This window comes from Molothrus aeneus, chromosome 3 (genome assembly GCF_037042795.1).
Source record: "Molothrus aeneus isolate 106 chromosome 3, BPBGC_Maene_1.0, whole genome shotgun sequence".
NCBI classification, from domain to species: domain Eukaryota; kingdom Metazoa; phylum Chordata; class Aves; order Passeriformes; family Icteridae; genus Molothrus; species Molothrus aeneus.
The window spans coordinates 107858978-107881092 of NC_089648.1; the positions used below are offsets into that span (position 1 = coordinate 107858978).

The window sequence follows — 22115 nt, forward strand, 5'->3', positions numbered from 1 at the left end:
TAAAGCTACATGGAGAAGGCTAGAACAGTACACAGTATGGTAACAAGCAGAATAAAAAATATATACAGGAAACAGATGCATGAATAATGGATTTTTTTTTTTCAATTGGAGGTGTTAAACTGCTTTGTGATACAGTAACCTGAGTTTATTTTGTCTTTATGCTCATCTTTAAAATGCTCTTTTTAGGGTGTGGTTTTCAGTATGTTAAGTGGCAGGTCTTATATTTATTTGTAGAAGAGAGCATGTTTATGTAAGGAAACGTGCTCTTAGATTTAGGCTTTATTAACTTAAAAACAAAAACACCTGAGAGCAGAAGATAGACCTCCTTAGCCTGTTTCCCATAAGAATTTAGAAGGCAGTTTGGAGTGAAGATATCTAATAGAAATGAAAGCTATTGTATGTAATGTTAGCACAAATGAATTTTGTTGATAGGAGTAGATATTTGTGGGGATTCTGTGGTGGAGGAAGTAGATGTTTTGTGGGTGACATTTGTCTCCTCATGAAAATCTGTGGATAATTCTTAAGTCTGGCAAAATTTCCAAGGAAAATCTTACTGAAATGGCACACAGTCTATTAATTTACTTCTGTGTATGCTTATCAGAATATATATTACATTTATTCCATTTAGGCAAATTAATTTTTATCTTGAAAGTAACAGTTGTATGTTTTCTTGTTGCTGTTTCTTAACTGCTTGTATGAAACTTGGATTCTCCCAGTGCTGAATTTGAGACCCCAAAATGCTTCAGGTTTTACCATCTTAAACTCACTATTTATCTTGAGGCTTACTTAATTAAAATATTATATACTCTGGGGCATATTAAACATGGCAATTTATTGTACTTCTTATTAATGGAGTGTATTTAATGAGTTTTCAGAACCAACTCCTTCCCCTGCAACACACAATGTTGATTTTTATTGGGTACATAGAGGGAAACATGAAGATAGTTTGATTTTCAGGAGGTGCCCAGCACTGACAGCTGCCCTTGGCTCCTGTGGTATTCAGGCAGAGAAATGCTGCACCTTTGCAGCTTGGCAAGCACAGGATAATTCCTCCTTTCCCTCTCTGCTTCAATTTCCACAGAAGTGTTCTGGACTTGAGCGTAAAATAATGCCAGATTCTGCTTGTAGCTTCAGCTTTTTGTATTGTTAGAGTTCTAGCAAGTATTTCTTAGTTGTTATTGATGTTGTTCATTGATGGTGTCTGCCACAAGGTGTGACAGTACATAAACACAGTTGCTATCTGTCTCTCTTGAACTGTCTGCCCTGCCTAGTTAGCATCTCTTGCCAGAATTGTTAGCTTCTTTTTTTTTTTCCCGTTTTTACTTTAATGTAAAGTAAGATATTTGTTACTTATGGCTGCTCTGAGCTTCTTGTTACTCATTAAAAAGTATGACTCTCTTCTGAAAGCAATTGGGAAAATAAAGCTGTAAGGTGCAATTTTAAGATTAATATTAGTCTGACCATGACCAAGAAATCACACAGCTTGAGAGGAATTTCAGTATTATTGTTATACTCTTAATGTGGGGTGGCAGAGCCTTTAAATATTTCTGGTAGAGTAGTTAATACAGCATGGAAGTTTGATATTTGTACAGTTTGTAAAGGAATTTGAGGTGTTACCCTATTTTGACTTCAGTTTTCAAGTATGCACTGGTGCATCATTAATCATAGGAAATGCAAAAATAAATAATATAGTCCCTTTGGATTTTTCATGTGAATACTTACCTTTTCCTTTTTTTGTATATACAGTTGAGGTATTTAGGTAACCCCTAACCTTTTGCTTCAACAAGGAGGTACAGTATAAAAATATTACCACAGTCTTCATATGAGCAGTTCTCTCTAAGAAAACCTCTAGATGAATATTTATTGAAAAAAAGCAAAGTTGCAACACAGAATGACTTAGCTTGGCCTGAATATTATATTTTAGACCACCAGTGAATAAAATTAAAAGCACATGGATTTTGAATAACTAGAAAAGGTTGTAATTGATTAGCACTGCATGAAAGTATTGAAGTGGAGTGAGTTTTGATTTGTGAATGGTCCTATTCAATAGAGATTAATCCTCTATGTTTGATAAAATCTTAGTGCCCCTAATGAGATAGGTTTTTTTTCCTCTCCCAGTTTATTTAACCACCAGATACTCTGATACTCTCCTAACAAACTGGAACATTTTGATCTTATTGAATTTTACATCGGCGTAGTTGATTTAAACAATGTTGGCTATTAATAGTTCATTTGAGGTAGCTAATTAAACAGATCAGTGCATTTTGCTGCCTACAGACCTTGTAAGTGATGAAGAGCAATCCTGCAGGGTTTGGGGCTTTCAGATAACGGCAGCCTCCGTGCGAAGCCGCAGCTTTTTTAATGCACGTGAGAATACTCATTCCTGCATAGTTTTCAGTATTATTATTGTTATTGAAAAATCCTGGTATTTTAAATTATATTTTATGCAAATAGCAGTGATTCCTGAGATTTTGCTTAGCATTCACAATAGTATGAGTACGTTAAACAGAGCTGAAACATACAGAAAACTGCTTTCTATACACAGAATGAAAAAGGATTTGTTTCTCTCTTACCAGTCTCCTAATTAAAATTAAACAAACCTTTTAAGATTCCCTACTAAACACTAAAGCAGATGAAATTGAAATTTACAAAAGTTTTGGCATTTTTTGATGAAGAAGATACTGAGGAGTATTTTAATATAAGCAGAACTTGAAGACTTTAGATTTCTATATCTCCATTGGGATCAGCTTCCAGAAATTACGTGTGAAATAATTGATTGAATTATCAGCTAAACAGGGATCCTATTTCCTTCTTTCATTGGATTCTTCCTCTGAAATGCACAGAATATAGTTGAAGATGCCTTTTCCTATTTCAAAATTGAAATTGTTTTTGGAGGCATTTGAGAACGTTTTCAGTATCTGAAATACTTTGAGTAAACAATGTTTTCCAAATTTTCTACCAAGTATGCTGGGTTTTTTTTGTTTGTTTGTGGTTCTGTTTTTTTTTTTTCATAGTGCTTATTTTGAGCCTTTTTTTCCCCTTCAAATGTTATGGATGTAAATAGAATAGCCTTTGCTGAAATGAATCCCATTAGATTTAAAAGCCTGAGAAGGTTTACACAGGCTCAATGCAGTCAAAACCTGTGTATAAGTGGCACAAGGTAGAGAAAATCTGGATGTGAAACCCAGATTGTAGTTATTTAAAATGTACCCAATTGGAAAGGAATATATGTGTTTGCATGAACTAGGAAAGGATACTTCCACTTTGCTACTCTTGTTTTTCCCTTTCATATGAAGTCAAAAACATATAGACAAAAATGAGTGGAATAAAAGCTTTCAGGAATATGGTTAATGGCACAGATTAGCAGCCATGCGGGTTAATCATAGCTCTGTTTTCCTGCCCTGTTATGACTTGTCATTATGTTTCATCAGTTCAGTTTTGAAGAGAAACAATTAAACTCAACAGTCCTGAAAGGAATAAGGTAGAGATGGGAAGAGAATGATAGTACAGAAAGGAAGAACAGATCGTGCATTCTGAGGTGCTGCGGCATCATTGAACGGCAAATTCATGAGCAGCTTGGGTATTCTGGCTTTTTTTTTTTTTTAACAATATATTCTGCCTCCTTTTTATAAAGGTATGTTTTCCAAAATTTGGTTTTAGCTCAGGTTACACTGCTTACACATCGACAGAGCTGATGATATTTTGTAGTTCCTTGCATCTATTGTTTGTGTCCAAAGTGAAATTCAGGTATCCAACCCTATTTAGTGAAGTTCAGGAAAAGTATTAAGCACAGTATCACAGTATTTCCCCATGGCTTTAGGAATTATCAGAAGTAGGTGAATTAAGCAGTCAGACTTGGTGTTTTGATAATTTTAGCCAACTAAATTTCTTCTAATCTCTTTTGGAAGTAAAAGCAAAAGAAAGTCCCTATACATGTAAACTGTATTTCCTGTTGTAAACACTGGGATAATGTGGTCTGGCTATGCTTCTGCTGTGCTTTGCTCCGACACCAGTTTGGGTAGAAAAGCTGCTTTGCCGGGTCTGTGTTTGCATTTCAGCTCAGTGTTCAGGGTATTAAAGCTGCATGACCAGCCACAGGTCATGTTATCTCATCTGGTATCTATAGGTCATATATTAAATTGGTCGCCCTCCTGCAAGAAGCAATTTCTTCACTTCTGTTCCTATACCTGGTCTCAGAGCTTCATGTGCTTAACTGGGAACCAGTCAAAGTGTGTGAAGTAGGAGGGGTAAAAGGCACCCCAGTCACTACAATAATGGGGATGTATGTACTGGAAATGCTTCTAGCATTGTTGTTTTTCATAGGAGGGGGGCAAGGGAGGGAAAGAAATAGGTTTAGCTACGGTCCCAACATAATTTCAACATGACGGACACCATTAAGAAAATCTTGTAAGTTTTCACTTTTTTTTTTTTCCCTAAAGCTTTCAGAATTTTCAGTTAGTCTTTCTGAACTGCCTCAGTAAAAGATGCTTTGAAAAAATTTTGTTACTGTACTTCTTGCAGTTCATCAAGTGTGATGATAATAAAGCATTTTCCAGTACACTTTAAAATATAACTTCATTTACTTGCAGATAAATCAGTTGAAGTCTTATTTGATTCTATTTAGTATTTGTGAGTGAGATGCTCTCTACTGATTTTAAGTCTCTGAGAGCATGAAGCTTTTCAAAGTAAGCAAAGACAGAGGTGCAATTTTATAGTGTATTTATGAGTTTTATGAGCATTTATATGTACAGTGCATATAAATAATTACTTCAGTATATACATATATGATTTCTTAAAGGAATCTGTGTTTACAGTTCAGAATATTGAAGTAAATATTTGGCAGTGCTCTTCTACAGAGTCCCACTTTGAATTAAACTTAAAATTCAGCAGCATGTTAGATCATGTATTTTTTATTTCATAGCTTAATATTTTAATGCATGAATGTTTTGCCTTGTTCATAATAAGTGTAATGAGAAGAATTTGCTTTTACAATTGAATATATTATCATACAAGCTTTGCTGTGAAATGAGGGCAACTGAGGACTAGAAAACTGCAGATTTACACTGATAACTTCATCTGAGATATATGTGTAAAAATGAGATGCCTGGAACAATGATAGGGCAGTTTTGGGTAGGATAGGCTGCAGTATGCTACACACTACTCATTTTCATCAGGTTTAGAGAGCAAGCAGTCTGAACCCTGTGATTTAAGTCTTTTACAGTATCTTTCGTTAACCACTCATAGTGGATTTATCTAAAAGTGTTACCAGAGTTCTTAATGAGATTTTCTGAGCTGCTGTTGATTAACTCACTAATTACTTTATCTTTTGCCCTGAGATAATATTAAACATTTTGCTAGATCCCATTAGGCTCTTTCAAATTCGTGCAGCTACACCTTGACCCCGGTGACAGCTGAGCACACCTGCTGTCAAACTCTGAGGACTGAGCCACCAACTTCCCTTTGCTCAGCTTGCCAGCTAACAAATTTGTTCTTACATCTGCAGAAGCTATTTACAGTTACTTCCCCCCCCCAAAAAAAAAAAAAGACCCAAACAACCAGGTATACTATTTCAACATTCTAACATCCCATTCAGCATTTCTTTGCTTAGATAACTACAACCAGTATTGTTCAAAGTAAGAAAACTCTCGACAGCGAAAAACAGAAGCTCAAATATTGCAGCACTTACCCCAAAAGAAGTTTTGCTGACATGGTGTCACTGAACTGAACAGGCTGTTTGATGCCATAGTCCCTCTCGGTTCACGCAGAGCTTTCACCTTCTGGTGCAAATACTTCTTGGATCCTCAAACTGAAAACACAAACCATAGCCAAACCTTGTTTTAGTTTTACTGTGTCCCTGGATTGCAAAGACTCTATAGTTGGTTTTTTCTCTGTCAAAAAATTGTGTAGTGCTGGTAACATGTGAAAAGGAAGGCAACAAAACAAAAAAAAAGAGAATGAGCAAATATTTGAAGGACCTACTATTACTGCATAGACTGTGGTTAGAGAGCACTTACTGACTCTGTTGGTCTCAGTGGCTGGTAGTGACCTGCGGAGATTAACCATTTAAAAACCAGAGACTCCTTTCTGTCCTCCTGGAGAAAGTTTGCACCGCACTTGTGGTTCTGTGGTTGTTTGTGAGGCGAATGAAGCATTCACACAATCCAAAAAAGCAAAAGCTTTAAAACTCCTTTTTTTTGCAAGCACTGTTACTGGAGCGAGCAAGTCATGTGGCTGTGACATCAGAGGACTCCAAGTAGGACTGCCTACACTGTGGCTTTTTCTTTCTCTCTCTCTCCTTTTTTTTTCCTTTTCTTCTTTTTTTTTTCTTTTTAAATTTTTTTTAAATTTTTTTTTTATATTTTGACAAAAGGCTCGTGTAAGGCCCTTCCTGGCATTCAGAGGGACATAGCTTTTTAATTTTTGTGACTCATGAGGCTTTGGAGAGAGTACAAAATGCTGTAAGAGCCCAAACTTCTGTACAGTTAAAGCATATGGACAGCAGAACTTTATTTGTACTCTCAGTTCAGGTTCCCCCCACTCTTCTTCCCCCTCCTTTTTTTTTCTTTTTTTTTTTTTTTTCTCCTCCCATTCCCTCTCCCTCCTTTATTATTGTGTCTGTGGAAAAGTGAGCAAAATTGGCACAAGTGGCTGTGTGAAATTCTGAACAACAGTGATGATTTACAATAATTTACATCTTTGGATTGTATCACGATCTTGGGTCTGCTTCATATTTGCTGGGTGGCTGGATTCCTTCTGTTTTACTTTTTCTCCTTGTCGTCTTATACTTGTGAATCTGTAACTCATTGTAAGAAACTTTACCTTTCCTAAGGTCTAGTAGCAGGCTGCTTGTTGGGGTTGTGTTTTTCACTGTAATTGGCTGTCACAGAAGTGTTAGTCTGGGGATTCCTTTGCAAATCTTAAATCATGTCTGCCTTGCTTTGCATGCCTTCAAAACTACTTGGCAGTTTTATGTGATGCAAATTAAGGGCAATTATGTTTCTTTTATATTTGGAGCAAAATATGTCATTTGGATATCATAACTGCTTGTGTGCTGCAGCTTGGGAGTGATGCTTTGGAACACCAGCATTGGGAGGATTTAACGTGGACGTTGTGTAACAGAGTGAGCTGGGAGGGTTGGGAGGGCTTGGTTGTGCTTACATTAATTCCTTATTGTAGTTCTGGTGTTTAAGGGAAATAGAACAGTCTTAAACTTTCGGGGAGACTATAAATAACTTCATTCACCAGTTAATGTTAACACTTAGTTTTAAGATGAAACATAAATTTGATGCATATGTAAGGCTCAAATACTTAATATCATCTGTGTGCATGTGTGTGTGATATTTTTTTATATGCTTAAGATATTGTAACTTTGACTTTGATTGTGTAACATAAGCCCTGACTGTACTGGTGCAGAGTGGGTTAACAAAAGCAGTATTTTTTTGTTTATAATAGAGGCTTTGAAATAAATTGCAAAATGCTGTGTGTAGTAAGGAGTAATGTGCACAGACAGTGTGTATTAGTAGTCTTGATTTGCTCACTCAGATTCAGAACAAAATTGGAAACATCTTTGAGAAAGTATCTCATTTTTTGCCTCTTTGGACATTATATCTAGAACTTTTCATATTATCCTGATTGTACAACAGATGCACTGTAATTTTAAGTTTTAGCTGAATGAATTTAAATTTTTTCCTTTTTTTTTTTGTCATTTTTGGGGGGGAGCAGAAGAACCGTGTAAAACATTTTCTAGATATCATTTGGCTTTTATTTGTAAAATAAAATACATCTCTTTGCTGCTGCCATCCCTCCTTTTTTGTTTTCCTCTTTGTCCTGAGCTTTCTTGGTTAGAAATTGGCCAGGAATTGTGTGATATGAATAGCTGGAGGTGTGGGTGGGAACCAGGTTCTCTGTTTTTTTGGGGATGAGACAAATGAGAAGATTTTTTCAGTAAAAAATAAATTGTTTTGATTTTTTTTTACATAATTATAAAAAATCATAGATCTTTCTTCATAAAAACTTATTTCATAATAATTATTGTGAGGTAAATTGTATTGTTCTTCATTCAATATTTTGAGAGTTATTACATAGTGCCAAATTTAGAGAATTCTACCATAAAATGAAAAAGGAATGTTCTACAAAAAACCCATTCCACTTAAAAATAAGGGTTATATTTAATTCTCCTATTCATGAATTGCTTTTATTATTGTTTACACTGTATGGTTAAGAGCATCAATGAAAAAATCTTAAGGATATAAAAACAATGAAAAGAATACTAATCTTTTCATATACAGCTTATGTTTTTATGCATTAAAGTTTTAATCAATTTATGATGCAGCAAAAGCTTTTGGAGGTTGCTGCCTCTTATTTGGGGAGCTCTAAATTTAAAGTTTGAAGTTGTCAACTACAGTTACACATTGAAGGTATTGATCAACTCCTATTTGATGGCAGGTATGCGCAGTATTTTTAAATAGTAGATAACTGTTGTCTTGACCTTAAATACTTATTTCCATTGATATGAAAAAAAGTTATTTGATTTTCAAAACTCTGCCCTTTATTTTTAGTCATATCTTTAGTATTAGAATATTGAGCTTCCTACAGAAGTCTGAATATAAAAATTTATTGCATTGAAAGGCTGTTCTCACGCTTTCTCCAGAATGGCTTTTTCATGCTTTCACTTGTGTATGCAGAGTTATTCTCTAACTTTGTTGCTGTGCTTTGATCTGATACCTTTAAGATTTTTTTAACTTTTTCACCTGTTCAAATTGAGAGCACTACAGACAAGTCTTCATCTAATAAAGCAAAAACCATTAAAAACAAAAAAGCAAATACTGTAACTGAGTAATCGAGATGCAGTTTGTAAAAACTGTTACTGATAAAAATGCAGGTTTTTTTTAAATATAGAAACATTATAACGCAAAACTTTGAGACCAAATACCTGTGAAACTGGTGGTTTCTTTTGGTATAGTTTGCACTGCTGATGACACAGATGCAAGAATCCTGAAAATCCACTGTGTAAATCAGTGTCTTGATTGTAGACTAATGCTTGACAGGCTCTTGTTTAAAGGTAGATCTACAAAAATGGAAGTTCACTTCAGAGTTCCACAGGGGATGCTTTGAGTCCCAATTACACTTACAAAGGAAGTATTATGCTAAGGAATTTCTCTGGTAAACTTTGAGCTTGATCTTTGATGACAAATGAAATCTAAAAGTCAATTGTAATGCAACACTAAAAGATAATTACATCTTCCACTGTTCTTTAAACGTGTTTTGGAACTTTTAAGCTATGCTCTATTTCCAAACATTTTGCCTTATGTCACTCAAAAATTCATCCAGTGTATAAACAGTGTGATGCCCTGCTTAAAGTTTATTTGTACTTAAATGTTTGCTTCTATGCTACAACTGGAATGATATAAATACTCTGCTTAGAGCAGTGTGATGACAAACTTGTTAGATTGCATTTCATTACAAGTTTTACAATATATACAATAACAAGATGCTGATTTTTATAATTCAGAAAGTCCTGGTGCAGTTTCCTCAGATGCAGGTATTCACTGTAGGTGTTGTTGACGTATCTGTTTCTACTAGAGCATGTTTTTTTCTTTAAGTGAAACCTCTTTCCTTGGCTGTGTTTTTCAAACTGAGGAGTAATTATAATTTTAGAGGAAGAAAACTCTGTTTTCTCTAGGTTCACAGCCAGTACATTGAAAATACTGTTTGTTTTCAAATACTTGCACGTTTTGGGAAACTTCTGTTGTTAGACTTGGGTATTTTGTAGACTTCTCATTTCCATTATCTTTGCAAGAGTAGTGTATGTTGATACCGCTTCATACTAACCTTTTAAAGCAAAGACTAAAACTTCTAGTTGATTAAAAAAACTGCAACAGCAAGGATATTTCAGCATTCCTTCATTTTAAAATGGTACTTATTACAAGAGTAGCAGTGAGCATCTGAGTGTTACTGCTGTCTTTCTCTAGGTAAGATATGGTTTGAGGTGGATGATGCCTGGGACCATTAATGTGGAGGGGGGAAAAGTCCTGTTACCTTTCTAGGGTAAACAAGTGTTGTCTGTTTTTTCTACAGTGCAAGCAGGCTACTGAAGATCACATTAAACCTTAAACTGATCTGTTGTTTAAATTAAAAAGATGGTCATCTCTTAACCAGTGAGTACATTATGGCATAGCAAGTACTCAAAAATTGTTTTCATTCACTTTGAGTTGCCACTTCTCTCACTTCTTCATATCATAGCAAAGTTATTCTCCAGTGAAATAATCTAGCCCCTGATCAGGCTTTGAATAAGGGACTGCATCTTAATGATCAGATCTGTCTCACCTTGATTCTTCCTGCTCAGGCTTTTTTTTGACAAGCATTATTTTTCTTGTGTTCCTGGATCTTGTAGACTGTACAGGAACTGAGAAAAAAGTCCTTTTGATTACATGCACCCATTCTAAACAGTCAATATTTGGTTCTTAAGATCATCCTAACTTCCTAGTTATTTTCTCCTGTCTGTATTTTTTTTTTTAGTCAACTTGCAGAAAATATGGGAAACTTGTCTCATATAACAGCTGAGGATGTGGCTAGGTTAAGGCAGGAAACAGCTACCCACAATGCAATGTTACATACACTACCACTTAATAAAATTTATTTCAAACATGCTACTGACAAAACCAAAGAAAAATAATATCCTAACTATGCTAGTTAGTACACTAAATATATCTAGGGAAAAGTGAAAGTAATCTCTCTAGAGCCTTTCCTGCTTCTAGGATACAATGCTACTAGTAGTTAAATCAGAGCAGATCTCAGCAGTTAAAAGCAGTGACCTATTTTTAGAAAATATTCATATTTCTCTGGAAATTAATGATTATGTGCCTTCTAGTAACAGTCAAAGTTATTTTATGCGAACAGAATTCAGATAAAGTCTCTTCTTAGTTTTTCTGGTTGGCAAAATATCCCCTTCGGTCATTTTAAAACTTGCAACTTTTCGTGCTTCATCCCATTTTCACTGAATCTTTCATTTACTGTAGCCAAGCAGCCTTTTACCTCTTCTTCCCACTTTTAATCTCTTTGTAGCTTGGTGTGAAAATTTTCCGTGTCATTCGGGGGAAAGGAACTGAAAAGAGGAAAGTTCACTTTCCTCAATCCTGAAGATTTAGGAGTTCCAGTTATTTTATTTGATTGCCTGCAATTTGAACAGTGTAGCAATTTGTGAGAGGTAAATAATTAGGTTAAATTCTAAGATAAATTTAACAGACTCAAATCTTCTGTGAATATTTCCAAATATCAGAGAGAGATGCATGTGAGGTCACTGAAGCTGTGCCACAAATGTCTCGAAAGTCTTGTTCTGGATATATTCTTGTTTCTGTTTGTTTTTAAATGCATGTATATGAAGGGCGATCCTCTTACAGAAGGTTTTTGAAGCGCTTGCCTCTCTAGTTAGAGAACACTTATCAAGAACAGCTGCTGTAGTGCTGTGGATCCTATCCATGGACTCATGGTGGTCTGCTGAACAACGTTCTTCAAGTTTGACAGGTGAGACAGAGACTCTCCAGTGCCACTGCTTTTGGATGAATCTAGCTGTGGTTGGAGAAAGTGCATCTTGCCAAAATATATGGGTAAGACCACACACAGTCTTTAAAATAGTTATTGTAAGCTTATTTTTAGGCAGTATGTCTTGACAGTTCTTTTATTTGCATGCCGGTTTCACTGCTGCTTATAGATTTTTCATTTATTTTAGTAATGGCAATTGCAGATTTAGATCTATGTTTGTAAAGCTTTTGCACAACATTTACACTGGAAAAATACAGACTTGCTACTTTCAAACCTCAGTCAAGATTAGAGAACAGATTTTAAAAGATATTAAGACAGACTATTTATGCTCTTCAGATTTGGTGTCATTGTTTTTATATTCCACCCCATTTTCAGGGGCATAGTTCAGCAATAAAAATTTGCTTCTGGTTTTAAAGTTATACCAATTTTAGTAGCTTCTGTGCTTGTATAAGTCTGCAGCAATGTCGATTTAGGACATGAAATTAGTTCAGTAAGTAATAAAAACGAAATGTTTTTTTTTTTTAAATTGCATACTTATTAAATACTGAATTTAAAATCTGTACTTTATATGATATAACTCCTGAACAGTATTTTTCATGTATACTTTAATATGTAAAATATTCTTTGCATTCTAAGTGCCTGCTTCAACAGTTGGCTCCATAACGTATATTTAAAATATTGTGTGTTTAACTGACAGTGTGGAAGGGGGTTGCACCCTGTAGAATTTCTGAGTAAACAATACCCATTTGCTAACTTTCAGAGCAGATGTTTTTTAAATACTCCAAGAGAAATTAAATATAATATTGAAAAGTAATATCATAAATCATTCATTGGGTAGTGATGCTTAAAAGTTATGGATTCAGAACATGGTTTTTTCCCTAGTTCTGTATTTTCCAGATTATCTTGCATAATTAATGCATGACTATTTCTCAACAAAACATTACTCATTTTTTATTACTTAACATTGCATAGGACCGTTGTTTATAGCACTGGACTTTACAGACAATTAAGGAAATAGTCCCTGCCCTGAGGAATATACAATTAAATATATGCAGCCAGCCATTTAAGAAAAGTATGAAAAAGAGGGAGGGGAAAACCCCATTATAATGAACAGCAGTAAAAAATAAGTGAAGAACTTCATGAAGAAGGGCAAGCAGTTAGTTGCAATTTTATTATTAACTTTCTCCACATATTCTGCTATAAAGAGTATTAGTTATTTGTATTCAATTGACTGGTCTTGTTTTCTGCTTGAACTTGAGCGTGATGGCTGATCATCATGGTTCCTTCTCTGTATTTTGAAAAAAATCCCAACCCCAAAACAATTACTTATGCAGTGATTGCACAGAGAAATATTTTTCTGCTGTTCATGATTCTCACTTAAGTTTGAGCTCCTCAGTCCAGTACACAGTATTTTTTAGGGAAAAAAAAGGCAAAATCAGGTACTTCCATCCCATCTCCTGTTTCTCTTCATGTGCTTTTCTCTCCTTCTTGTCTTTAAAGTATTTAATACCTGGATTTGCTACTTTTTCACAGCTTGTCAACAGTCTAAGCTTTCCCTTGTAATTAAAAATGTACTGTTGTTTTGTGTTGGAGAAGAGATCTGAGTATCATTCATGAGAGAAGAGAATTGAAAAGAGGTTGAGAAAAGAACGGAAAGAATAAAATTGGAAGGAGGAGATTTAAAAAGAAAACCTGGGGTTTTAATCAGCTTTAAGAGTATGGCTCCCCTTTTGTAGTGAAGGAGTACTGGAGGTGAGGAGAAATGAAGGTACTGGAACAGGATGTTGAACCAGAAGATGAAGCCCTTTTCCGGGGGACAGCAACCATAGGGAGAAAATTGCCTTTTGGTCTCCAAGGCCATGTGAACCCCAGTTTGCTCTGAAACAGCCAGTTCAGAAGTGCCCAGCTGTGCTCAGTGTGGTGTTGAGCTCCTTTGGAGGGAATTGGGCTGTCTCTTTATACCACTTAAAATGGTCTGTGGAGGTGTGCCTGAAGAATTCTAGAACCTGAGGGATGTTAGGAAGATTATGGGAGATATTTGTATGAGATTTCCAGTGCCTGATGTGTTGTGTCCTGGAGAATTGGTTGATTTTTCACTCCAGGAGGGACAGCAGGCAGCATTTATAGACAATCTGTTCAATGTTGGCCAGATAAGCAGATGTCAGTTCTTTTTAATACCCTTTTTTTGTCATGCCCTGAGTAACAGACTGCTTTGTAACTGAAGGGTGGTAATGGAGAAGAAAAATAAAAAATGAATTGCAATCATTCCTTCCACTCATACCTCTTCCTCCTCTGACCTTCCAACCTTAAAAGTGAGGAAGCTGGGCTGTTTTTGGAGAGACCCTGTGGTTTGGTTGCCAGAATCCAGACCTGTAGCTTGTAAGATAAATAATGCAAGCTTTGAGGAAATATTCTGTGTGGATAGGATAGTATATGTGTTGCTTGTTAATACTTAGCTATTTTATCACTTTAACCATTTATTTCTATTCTCTTTAGATGGATAAATGATTATTTGTTTTTAGAAGATAAATCACTGTCTATATTTGTTGTCTCCATGAGGGAAGTGTCTAGGAAGCAATCGAAGGAATCAGTTCTGTGGAATAATGACAGTTGGATAAACAGGGTTCTTTTATGTGGAGCCCCAGCCCATAATGAAAGTAAATTGTTACATTTCCATTTCAGAACACAGGTGCTGGGTCTGCTGCTTGGCTGTATTTAGTCTGAGGGGTCAGAGGCGCTAAGTAGAATGAAATTCTGTGTTTTGGCACAAAATGATGCAGATGGGCTGTTGGTGTCGCCTATCTGAGGACAGGCTGCAGCTGTGAACAGGCACGGAGCACCTCAATTCTTTTTGGAGCTGAATGGCCAAACTCCATTGGTGAGTGGAATAGGAGTATCTTGGAACAGGAGCACTAAAACCCAGTGTTGGAAAATTCTGCAGTTGATCCATCCTGAAAAATAGGTCGTGTTTGCTTGTATTTTCCAAATTCTCCTCTGCAATCATTCTGCTTTTGGAGTGGTGTTTCAGTTGTTCCAGGCCTAAAAAGACTCTGGAATCAAGGTTATTACCGTCTGAAGATTAGTTCAAGAAACAAAGAAATTTCTGTTTCATGTACCTGCATATCAGACATCACGTTAATTGGTTAATATTTGCGTGGAATAATTTGGCATTTGAAAGAAATCTTTATTTGAGGCATATGGGCTCTGCATTTTAGATTATTTCCAATAACACTTACTTTGTACTAAAAGCCATTAGATGAGGTTGGCTGCAAGAGTTCTGTCCTCTGTGACACTTGTCTCCTCTGGATTCCATAGTCTGTAATTGTGATGCCAGAGCAGCTCCTTGTAGCCAGACTCTTGGTGTATTTTGGGAACCCATGGGGATGTAAGGCTTGATGCTACCAGACTGTTGTTTAAGCTCAAGCAGTGCTCTGAGCAGTTGTGGCTTTGCCAAAACCAATGCTGAAGGAAATGTGGCTTTTTGTGAGCCAGAGTTCATTCCCATGACATGGGCTTTGGGGTTGGGGCCCTCAGAAATAACTGTGATCTCTGAAAAGTGTAAAATGTAAAACATTTATCTTTCACGGGTTGTGCCTTTATGTCTACATAGTAGAGTATATCTAATTTTAAGAATAAACCTGCATAATTGGGATTTGGGAATACCACACAATATTCAATTTATTTTGTCATCATTATCCTGTTCATTTGGTAAAATTACTGATTTTCCTTTCTTCAAAGTATTTTTAATTTTTAAATTACCTTTTTTTTTTTAATGAACATCTAAATGTTTTGTTGCTTTTTAAGTCCAGTTGTGCCCAGTGTGAGTTTGAAGCAGCTTTGCACTGAATGTTTATATTTCAGTTTTGGGAAAAATTATACCAGTCTGTTCAGAAATGGAGTATTTGCAGTAGTAAGTGGCATCTTTACAAGCTAAACATAATGATCAAAGAGCTGAAGAAATAACAAATTTAGTTGTCTTTTGGACAAAATTATAATGGAATAGCCTTTGGTTTGTCATTTAGCTTCAGCATGATTTATTTTTCTTCTCTTTTAATTGAAGAACAAATCCAATTCATAACTGAATGCAATTCAATCTTCTCATTTTCTGATGTGGGTAGAAAATATCTGTTTTATCTGTGCATAGAAGCTACAGTAATTCAAGCTTTATTTTTCCTTTTGAATAACTGAAATAAACTTAAAGAGCCAGACTTGAGTATGCCCAATTTTTTTAGAATTCATGAATTTTACAGAACAGTTACTTTTTGAGTGCTTTTCTGTTCTGCTCTTATAAGTAGCTATTCCTAGATTGGACATGTGACAGATACACAGTGAAAATAATAAAGATTTTCTGTAAGATTTCCTAATTGTTTAGTGGTAGATTCTGAAGAACTTGCAAATAGAACTATTCCCAGCTAAAAGGGTGGGTTTGGGTCTTTTCCTTGTTTGTTTTGTTTACCTGTTTTTCCTTTTATTTATCTTCCTCTGCTAAAACAGTAAGCTTAGCTGAACTCTAGATGAAGAATAAGTTGAAGAAGTTGGCACAGAAGATCTCAAATTAGGGTTTCCAGTGACCATCCTTACAGACCAACTGTACTTGGTGCATTATAATGGTGTTAATTGATTGCATTTTGTTTGTCATCTCTAGAACTCCTGACTTATTGCATGGAAGGAATGCTGCTCACTTCAGAGCTGGTTACTCAGAGATTTTCTCGTTATTGATTGCTCATTCTGTGGCTGTTTGCCATCTTTCCTGCACAGTATTCAAACTCCAGTATGGAGAATTACTAACTTTCATGTGCTCTGCTGGCTCATGTCACACTATGAGAATACTTAACAAATGTTAATTATGTTATTCTCTTCACAGTACTCTGGGGAGAAATATGTTGCTCTCTGTGTCAGATATATAGCTTGGTTGGGGCTATGCAGAGAATAAAATTAAAGAAAGTAAAAGACAAATATAACCCCAAACTTCTCAGTCATTTTACAGCTAGAGGGTACTTGTTGTGAAAATGCTTAGCTTTGTCTCTACATCTTTTTAAGTTTAACCAGTTCATTTTGTCAGTGATGGATGTGTGAACTGCTAAAATCAAATACCATGGCTTAAATAAGGAGTGGAGAGTTATTGATCACCTCTGTAAGGGGGCACAGCTGAATGGGGTGTTCTGGTCTACTGTGATGTTTCTGTTTTCTTGTACATAGATGAACTTCATTGCTTGTGTGTTCCAAACATAAAATTGGCAGTTTGGAACTCAGCATGTCCACAATTATGATCAAGAGCCTGTGCAACCTTTTGTAGATTCCAGTGGAGACTAGATTTCATCACAATACTGGAAATGATTCATTGAGGCTGCAGGTCTCCTGAACCTGAGTACCAGAGTATTATGTGGCCTTAACACCTGACACATTGACTGTGTAGTTGTTGGGTAAGTTCCTGTTGAAAATACATGGTTTCGTTCAGCTCTTCATGTGCCCACAGTCTTATTTAAGTCATTGCTACACTCTAGCTCCATTTTAGGTAAAGATAAAAAAAACAACAAAACAAAGCAAGCAAAAAACCCATGTTGATAGGAACAGGCCTTATGTGGCATTAATAAATAAAGGCCTTTCTTAGTTGTTTAAACTTAGAATCAGAGAAATTTCAATCCAAGGTCTGACCAGTGGTTTGGTGGTTTTCGTTGGCTTTGGGTAGTCACTTGAACTTGGCATGCATCTGTCCTGGCTTGATTATTTCCTTCATTTACCATAAATCAGGAATGATTGTGCTAAAGTTATTGAAATTTTATGAAAGTAACAGCTGTAAAAAAACAGAGACTGTTGTAGTGGTAAAGGGCTGTGATCTGGTGCTTGAGAGATGAGATTAGACTCCTATTTGAAACTTCAGGCCTTGAGGTAAATTGTTCTGTCTTTCAGTTGGTCGTCTGTAGAAAAATTCTGTTTTTTCCTTGAGCATCAACAAATTTATTTTTGAGGGCTGTTCAGATGCCACTGATGAGGATCACAAGAGTACCAAGATTAACTGAGTTTGCCTCTGCTGCATCTGATAGAATTTTTAGTCCCCTGTACCTCTGAGGAACAGAGAAGGCTGGCTCATACTTTGCCATGAAAGTGAAGATTTACACTACTCAAATAGGTGAAAAGCAAAGTAATACTATGGGGTTTTAAAAAATTTTCTCCACAATCAGCATTGAGGAGCATTTGTTTTGTAGAATATTAGTGTCTTTCAATGGATTTCAACCACTTAATGGAATCTCTTACAAGTTTTCTGATGCATTTCTTCCCACTATCAGTCTTCATATCCTGGGAAATGCTTGAGTTAGCTGAAGAAATTGCTAGTGGCTATGGTACTGTTGTATTTTTGGATTTATGTTGCTACTGTGTCTGTGTCTCTAGGGGGTTTTTCAAATTTAAGAAGGGTGCAGAACATAAGCAAGTGTTCTACTTAACTTTGTCAATTAAACATCACCATGGAGTCATCAGGGTACAGACACTGCCTGTCCCTCATGCATCTCTCAGTATAACTCATTTCTTTGTTTAAAAAAAAAAAGAATCGGGGCACTTACAAATCTTGTGTAAAACTAGACATTTCAACCGAGATCAACATTTTGTTGTTCAAAACAGGATAACAGCTGTGACTTTGTAAGCTACTGTTAGTGGTTTTTAGAAGCTAATTTGTCAGCTTGCTGGCACGCTGAGCTCATTTGCCGAAAGAAGTTGATGTCATCTCCCATCTCGTTCTTTGTCAGAGATCAGCGTCTCCTCTGCTTTAACCAGTGAATCCCAAATAGAACATTACAGACCAGGGCTGTTTGCCAGTGGCATTAGTTTTCTGTTTATGTAACTTCAATTTAGAGCTTTCATGACTAAACACAAAATTCAGCTGTCATATGAGAGTTGATCACCCCTTTTGTCGGTATCCTCCATCCATGATATGTGGCTCCTTTCTGTGTACTTTGAATTAAAAAAAAATGCAAAGAGCAGAAATGTTTATTATTTTCAAGTATTGCCACTTAATTTATTCAAACAGCATTCGGTGTGGTTTATTACTGCTTGTTCCTCATCTAGCACAAAGTCAGGACTTATTAATGACCACAGCTATTGACTAAAAATAAGGTTTCTTGGAAGAATGAGTAACTGTCTAAATCAGTGATTATCAATAAAATGTCAATACAGGACATTGTTTCAACACAAAAGTGTTTATAATTACTGTTGAACATCCTTGTCAAACTGCAAACTGACATATTTTCAGGTTCTGTCTTAATGCTAAGAAATAATTGCAACACTGTCAGGGAATTTTTAATGTCAGTTTTAATCTTCTGATAAATTACTCAGTGGCTATTTAGAAGCCTCAGTAGTTTTACAATATCTAGTGGGATATAAAGAAGAGATCTGCTTTTGTAAGACACTGGCCAAATAAAATGTGAGAAGTGTAAGGGTAGGAATATTTAATTTTTGCACTAGAGCAAAGTCACTTGCAAGGTCTACTGAGGATCTTCATAGAATCATAAAGTCTTCTGAGTGGAATGGGACCCATAAGGATCATCAAGTCCATCTACTGGCCCTGTACAGGACAGCCCCAAGAAATCCTCACTTCTCCATCCTGCAGAAGCCAGAAAGCAAACGGCAAAGTTTTTTAGAGAATGAAATGATGCTTGTGTGGAGTCACCGAAAGACTGCACAGAATTGAGTGGGTGACGAAACAGGTGAAATCCATTGCTGATAAACCCACGTGAGCTGTGCTGTTTATTGTCATAGAAAAAGATTCATGGAGAGCTCTAAAAGAGAGCCTTAGTAGTTCCCAAAAATTGATTGGGTAAATTGATGAATTGGATTTTAGAGAAACTGAGAGTATCTGAGCATAACAGTGTTACTAATAGTTCTGCTGTTGTATTCATCCAGTTACTAAAAACTTAATTCTAGAATTGAATGAATTCTGTACAAGGAGGAGAAACTAAACTGGCAGGGTGCCTAAAAGTCTGGGAAGACACAGCTGGGAGGAGAATGTGATAGAAATCTGGAATTATGAGGAATGCAGTGAAAGTGAATGGAAACAATTATTTCTCTTTTTCATAACAAAAAGTAGGGGCACCTAATTAAATTATCAGATGGCAGGCTTAAAATGAATACAAGGAAGTAGTTTTTTAACAGTGCATAATTAAAGTGTTGAATTCATCAACAAGGCACTGAAGAAGCCAAAAATTACTGTAGTTTGAAAAGGATTAAGAGGAGATCATGGAGGTGAAGTTTATCTATGGCTATAAAACACAGTTGTCTAGTCGTAACCTCAGGCAACACTTTAGGTCTGTTGGAGAGAAAATCAAGGAGGGGTTTTCCCTGAGCATTCAGTACTGGCCTTTATGGAGAGAACTTGATCTCTGTGCAGATCCCTGTTCTAAAGAGTTTGTGTATAGATGAGCTGATAACAGCACTGAGATTATAGTGCTCCATGCTGTGTACCAGGGTATTACCGTGGGGAAAGTCACCAAATCTTCAAAGATCTGATCTAAGTGTGTAAATGAGGAAGTGCTGTAAAATCAAGATGCAGGAACTTAAAACTTCAAGTGCATATGCCTATAAAGGTAAGTGGATTATGCTTCTGTGGAAGTATTTTCAAAAGTATTTAACCTCAGTAGTATTCACCAGCCTTGTAATTTATTGATCATCCACACGTTAATATTTCACAGTGAATTTTAAAACGGTAAGGTGCTTCCCAGTTCTATTTTATCAGTTTGGTCACTCTGATCCGTTCTGATTTTCCCATTTAAACTCATCTTTATTTTCTTAACATTTTTAAGCCTGTTTCTTTGGTGAGGTCTTGTGCTCCAGTTGTTGATCTTTTAATGATTTTTCCTGGTCTTCCTGGAAGAATTGGCCTAATAAAAGTTGTATGGCTGTCCTCAGTGCAACTATCCTCTATGTGTTCTAAACCCGAGGATTCATATGTGACAAATTACTACTTCAAAAAGTTTGGAAAATGCTGGTTTTAAATAATCTGAACCTTAATCTTACAGAATCATGGAATGGTTTGGGTTATAAGGGACATCTTGTTCCAACCCCTGCTGTGGGCAGGGATAATTTCCACTAGACTGAGTTGCTCCAAGCCCTGTCCAATTTGGCCTTGAGCACTTCCAGGGATGGGGCAGACACAGCTTCTCAGGGCAACCTGTGCCAGTCCTTTTCTGCAGGATATAGCCCCACTGAAAGATGTTTCAATACCTATGGTAGTAAGGCTACTAAAATTCTATTAATTCATCTAAAATGATTGACTTTTGGGAAGATAATTTTGTGTATTTAGTATATCCTACTTTTTTTTTCCTAAAAAAGCTTTGATGAATCTCTTTGGGCATAAATTTGGTTCCATGTCATGCTTGAGTATGGAAGAAATTTAAGCCTTAAGGTGTGCTTCATAATGAGAAAACTCCAGTTGCATTTCAAAGCATAACATCATAGGTGATAGTTTGTAATGTCTTAACATGCTGGACAGGCAAAATGTACTGAAATCAAAATGTATGTATCTGGTTTTAAGCACCTAATTTGAGATTTTTCTTTTCTTTTGGTTTTACATCCAACATTTATCATCTTAGATTTCAACCACACACTTTTATATATGCCTGAGGGTGGACTTTATACATCTCTTTATGGAGTAGCAACACAAAAAATTATCACATTGCCACCTGGACTGATTTATCCTCATATTGTCACAGATTTATGGTGATACTATTCAAACACTTAGTATTTGCTTTGTCAGACATGTCAACACAGTAAACTAATAAATCTAGTTGAACTTCTTTTGTAAGATTGATTGGTGAAAATATATCTAATCTTATCTAAAACATATTCAGAACTCACTGCAAAAATGTTGGTGCCATGTTTGGGGGTTGTAGAAGGACCACACATCTTGTCAGTGGTTCTTTATTTGTTGCATAAAAAGCAGACCTGTTTTCCCTGAATCTTGATTATTTCTAGTGTTAGGAGGTAGAAGTTTCTAACTTCCTCTTTCTCATCCATTAAAGAGTAGCAGTTTTGTGGTCTGATTTCTGCATCATGAAAAAGCCTTGTACTTGTCACTTGCTAATGAGGTGCTTCAGCTGCTTTTCCTTTCTGTTGTTCTTAGATGAAAAATGGAATATCTGTAGTAAAACAGGCTTACCTGTAGGCTCTTCTTTCTTCTCCTCCTCCTGCCTATGAATGACCCCATCCCCAAAGAAGTTTTGAAGATGGTCCATTGATTTTTTTTTTCCCAAGTTTTTGTTTCACCAAGTGACATGGAAAATTCAGATCAGCACAAATGTATTTTTATATTTTAATAAAGGCTCTAGGGTTGGATAGTAGGGTGAAATTTGTTGTATGATTACCTGTCTACTCAGTGTACATGCATGTTTATCTGTGAGGATATTAGAAATGAAATTGTTATTTTTTTCTTGGTGAAAAGGAAAATGACATTTTGACATTTATTTTGATGCCTAGACTTTATGGGGTTTCTCAGTGTCTGGTGTTCCTGTAGTAAGTGAGCTAATAGCAAATATAATCCTCTCTTAAACAGCAAATTAATTTTGATTTTGCCAGAAGTTGTTACA

The 22115-nt window shown here is 35.9% G+C and overlaps 2 protein-coding genes across 4 annotated transcripts in view; one reads left to right on the forward strand and one right to left on the reverse strand.

The window, feature by feature from the left end:
* Nucleotides 1-6118, reverse strand: part of RUNX2 (RUNX family transcription factor 2) — a 216668-nt gene extending 210550 nt beyond the window's left edge. The window contains exons 1-2 of the mRNA XM_066547582.1: nt 6015-6118; nt 5687-5806 (exon numbers count right to left, since the gene is read on the reverse strand). Of these exons, the coding sequence (XP_066403679.1) occupies nt 5687-5744 (58 nt within the window). The 5' untranslated portion in view covers nt 5745-5806; nt 6015-6118. The remainder of the gene's footprint in view (nt 1-5686; nt 5807-6014) is intronic.
* SUPT3H (SPT3 homolog, SAGA and STAGA complex component) overlaps nt 1-22115 on the forward strand; it is a 256275-nt gene that overhangs the window by 33734 nt on the left and 200426 nt on the right. The window lies entirely within an intron of this gene.